Source organism: Zingiber officinale, chromosome 4A, assembly GCF_018446385.1.
Source record: "Zingiber officinale cultivar Zhangliang chromosome 4A, Zo_v1.1, whole genome shotgun sequence".
Lineage (NCBI taxonomy): Eukaryota > Viridiplantae > Streptophyta > Magnoliopsida > Zingiberales > Zingiberaceae > Zingiber > Zingiber officinale.
Genome location: NC_055992.1, coordinates 112986729 through 112990885, shown reverse-complemented (window position 1 = coordinate 112990885; position 4157 = coordinate 112986729). Strand labels below are relative to the sequence as shown.

The window sequence follows — 4157 nt, the reverse complement described above, 5'->3', positions numbered from 1 at the left end:
AATCCCTCGATTCTTTGGAGAGGGAGAACTAGTCTGGAAGCAAATAAAACCCATGGGGGATGTGGCTAAGCTAGCACCACAGTGGGATGGGCCTTATAAGGTCATTAAGAAATTGTCGTATGGAGCTTACTATTTATAAGATAACCAAGGTAGGAAGTTAGATCGGCCGTGGAGTGCTAACTACCTGCGACCTTACCGAGTTTAAAGAATTGTATAAAGAAGAAGAGGTCGGGTTGTAAAATGTCTGCCAGACCAGGGCCAAATGCTGACCAGATAGCATAGTAAAAGGATATGTCAGAGCGGGGATTGTATATCCTAACATTTCTTTCAACAGACTAAGATATTTTAATAAATTAAACCTCAAAGTGCAAGTAGTTGTGTAGGAAGTAAAGTAATAAAGTATTCCACATGACATTGTTAAGTCATAATATGCGTAGGCATTCAGTATCAATCATTTAAAAGGAGCAAAAATATCATCCAGAATCTCTTTAAGGATCCGGTCATGATCCAGAAACTCGGCAGGAGGAGTGGATTTCAAGTAACCTTGTTCGTAGAGTTGTCGTAGAGCCCCAATCGCACCATAAATAACAGTCATGGAGAAATGTTGTCCCGCTTGGGCATAAAACTCTGGAGAGCGCAGGTACAAGTCGCGGCTCTGCTTGCAGCGGTCATTCTCCCCTTCCTTATAGACGGCCAGGGCTGTGGATACCCCCTCTGCAGTAGCACGGGCCTGCGATAGTTCAACCCGGACGACCAGAAGTTCTGCTGCTTGAGACGCCAATTGTGCCGCTTGGGACTCTAATCTTTTGTTCTGCTCTTGTGCTACGGTTTCTTCGAAACGTAGTTTCTGGGTTAACTGGTCAATGGCTCATTGATGCACCAAAGCTTGTTGATCCACGTGTTGCTGGTGCACGATATTAATCTGGCTCTTTTCTTCTTGAAGGCCTTTAAGCTTATGGTTAGCCTACGCCAGGGATACTTCCAGATGGGTATTCCTTTTGGTCAGGTCCTTTATTTCAGCTCTCAGGGCATAACTAACCTGCGCAGGATCATTTAACTAAAGCTCTAATTCTGTTACCTTGTCCCGCAACACCTTATTCTGGTAATGAGTGGCATGGAAGGATTGATTTATTATCAGGGACTCTGCACAAGCCTGGGACATAAAGGAAATATTTAATAAGAGCGGGGAGGATAATAGGCGCTGGAATCATTAAAGCTTACCTTAGTATATAACTCTGAGAATATATCCATTTGGGCAGGCTGCGGCAAGAGTTCCATCTGGTGCATACTTTCTTCCCATAAATTGGCCAAATGACCTTTCATTGTCAAGGTGCTGGTGGGAACGTCTTGCCTTGACCTTAACCTAGCCTCAGAAGGGGTAGTGGTACGGTAATGGTGATGAGTAGGTGGCGGTGGCTGTGAAGGCCCAACAGCTGAGTCAGAGGGAGCTGAAGGGGGCACATGGGAAGGCTCCGGAGGCGAGGTGGTGGGTGAGAAATAAGGTGAGGGGCTAGCTTCGGTGCTCTGGTGCTGTTGCGAGGGTGAAGGTTGAGCTAGTGGAGGCTCGGCCGGAACCTCGGGAGGATCAGGAGGAGCATCTGCCTGGCTCGGGATAGGAGTAGTGGTTGCAACAGGAGGTGAAGGATGAGGAACAGGGGAAGGGCCCAAGTCTTGGCTAGGATTGGTAGTTCTGCGGCGAAATCTGTGAGCCAAAGGCCGATCGTCCGAATCAGAATCCTCAGAGGGCAGCCGAGCCCTACGCCGAGAAGAAGAGGGTGTATCCCGACTCGAGCGGTCATTTACAGAATGTGCCCGACGAGCCGCCTGAGATGCCTCTCTGAAGGCAGGGATGACATAAGTTACGTTGGCTGATCTTCGACCACGGCCGCGACCCGGGCAAGAAGTCGGTCGGGAAGGATTAGCTAATTGGAGATGCATAGGGGGCGGATGGCCAGGCTGTAGGTGAGGCCCGGGGATGAACAGAGGCGGCAGGCCGGGATGTAAGCGAGGTCTTGGGATGAGCAAAGGAGGCAGGCCTGGAAGTAGACGATGCTCTTGGAGGAAGACTGGGTCGGGGGTTTGTAGAGGCAATTATACCGATCTGGGTTGAAGTCGAGTAGGGGAGCGACCTCCTCTCTAGGATGACTCGACCGCGTCACATTATCTCCATATCACTTAGAGGAAGAGATTGGATTTCTGAGGCACGGGTTAAAGCATCAGCTGTACAAGACAGAGTATGGGGTCAGTTACAGTAGGTAAAACAAAATACATGAAGTCACAAAAAAACCAAAAGAGAAGCTTACCCAGGGAGTGAGGTGTTTCAGAAGTAAGGTGGCTCAGTCGGAAATAGGACAATAATTCCTCAGATAATAAGCGTGTTAAGTTCAGCTATCATCCTACTAAGCAAGATGAAGCCTCTATATAGGAGGTATCAAGATGGAACTCCCCTAATTGCGGGGTCGAGGGAAGCAGCAGTTGCCATTGTAGGGGTCATTCCACTTCATGAGGAAATCGAATGAAGAAGAATTTGCTCTTCCAGTTAGTTTCAGGAGGTTGTAGGGGTGAGAAAAAAACAGTTCGAATGCGCGGCTAGAAGCGGAATGAACCTTCTTCCTGCTGACGAAGGGTGAAGAAGCAGTGGAACAAAGGGGCAGACCAAGATAGCTCGCATACTTCACAGAGTACTACAAACCCGCAGAGAAGCCTTATAGAATTGGGCGTTAGTTGGCCCATAGGAAGTTTGAAGTAGCGGCACACATCAGAGAAGAAGGGGTGAAGAGGGAGACGAAGGCCGGCCATAAACTGCTCTTTAAAGAATGTGCAATAGTCGTTGGGAGGGGCAAAAAATTGGTGCACTCCAGTTGGGATGATCACATGGGTGTTGGCAGCAACTCTGTAGTTATAGCGCAGATCATCCAGGTCTAATTCATCGAAGGTGGATGAGCTAGGAAAATACATTGCCGCCAGAGAAGACAGATGAGAGGAGGATGCCATGTGAAAAGAAACAAAAGGAGAAGAAATCAAGCAAGAAGCTACCGACGCAAAAATAGAAGTTTAAGCGCAGCAATGGATGCAGGAGGGAGGAAGAAGAAGGCGGGGAAAAGGTGGGAGGTAGAAATGAGGGGAAAGTATTTATACCCGCTGGGCGGAGGGGCAATTTAGTCAGTTATCATCCACCGGTCCACAACAATTGGCGGGAGCAAAGAGGGCCAATGGATCGTCTTAGAAAATAATGCCCAAGGGTATATCTGGAAAAGTGTCGGCACGAAGTACGAGGAGATAGACTTTAGGAAAAGACGCAATAGTTATAAGTGTCCTATGAACTCTTAACCCTCGCTTTCCTGCTCTGGTATTATCTTATACTGGATTAAGAGGGGAAAAGCATACCAGGGTGGTTGGCTGAGCCAGGGCGGTCAATGGGGAAAGGAGAGTGAAACAGGTCGGAGTAAGGAAGTGAGCCCCGACTGGGACCAGTTGAAACCTGAACCAGAAGGTCGAAGTATACATCCATAGCGTCATAGTTCATACCGGTCTAAAAATACACAAGGTATTGTCAGGAAATTGACGAGCCAAGGGAAGATCGAAAACAGGCAGTCATATTATAACATATCATAAAAAGGTTAAGAAGTCCGAGACAGCAACAAATTTGAAATTACAAGCAAATAATATTGGCAAAGGTTTGGCAGTTTCATTTTTACATCAAAGTTTAGCATCAGTAGGACGCGCTGGGAGGAGAAAGAGGTCGTCGTCGTCCTTGAAGGTAGGATACGACCCTGCGGGCAGTTCACGCATCAGGCGAGCAGTGTCCAGAAAGTTGTCTGAAGGTGCAGAGCGGAGTAGGCCCTGCTCAAATAGTTGACAAGCCCCGCCGACCACTCCATAACATAACATAAGGTTCATCAAACTTCCCATCTTCCTCAAGAAGAAAGGAGATGTGACGTAGGATAGCCTGTACGCTCTAAGACGACCGGCTTCACCTGCCTGATAATCCGCCAGCTCGGCCTGGGTCTTCTCAGCATCAGCTCGGACCGAAACCAACTCTTTTTGACCCTGGGAAGCAGTCTCCTGGGCCTTCAGAAGATCGGTCTGCAGTGATTTGAGTGTGATTTGGCTGGCCTCCCAACGACTTTGGATGACTTTCTCCCGGTCGGCGCTGA

General features: G+C 48.3%; 1 protein-coding gene across 1 annotated transcript; it reads right to left on the bottom strand.

The window, feature by feature from the left end:
• Positions 1-471: 471 nt before the first annotated feature.
• Positions 472-2542, bottom strand: LOC121970617 (bromodomain-containing protein 4-like). The gene is made up of 2 exons (XM_042521436.1): positions 1222-2542; positions 472-1153 (listed from the first exon to the last, which is right to left on the bottom strand). The coding sequence occupies exons 1-2, from the start codon at positions 1936-1938 to the stop codon at positions 1058-1060; spliced, it is 813 nt and encodes a 270-aa protein (XP_042377370.1). The 5' UTR covers positions 1939-2542; the 3' UTR covers positions 472-1057.
• Between the last annotated feature and the right edge of the window lie 1615 nt (positions 2543-4157).

Coding starts and splice junctions, on each gene's coding strand:
- LOC121970617 (XM_042521436.1), bottom strand. CDS start 1,938: ATGCATCTCCAATTAGCTAATCCTTCCCGACCGACTTCTTGCCCGGGT. Junction 1,154..1,221: donor TCTCAGAGTTATATACTAAG/GTAAGCTTTAAT, acceptor TTTATGTCCCAG/GCTTGTGCAGAGTCCCTGAT.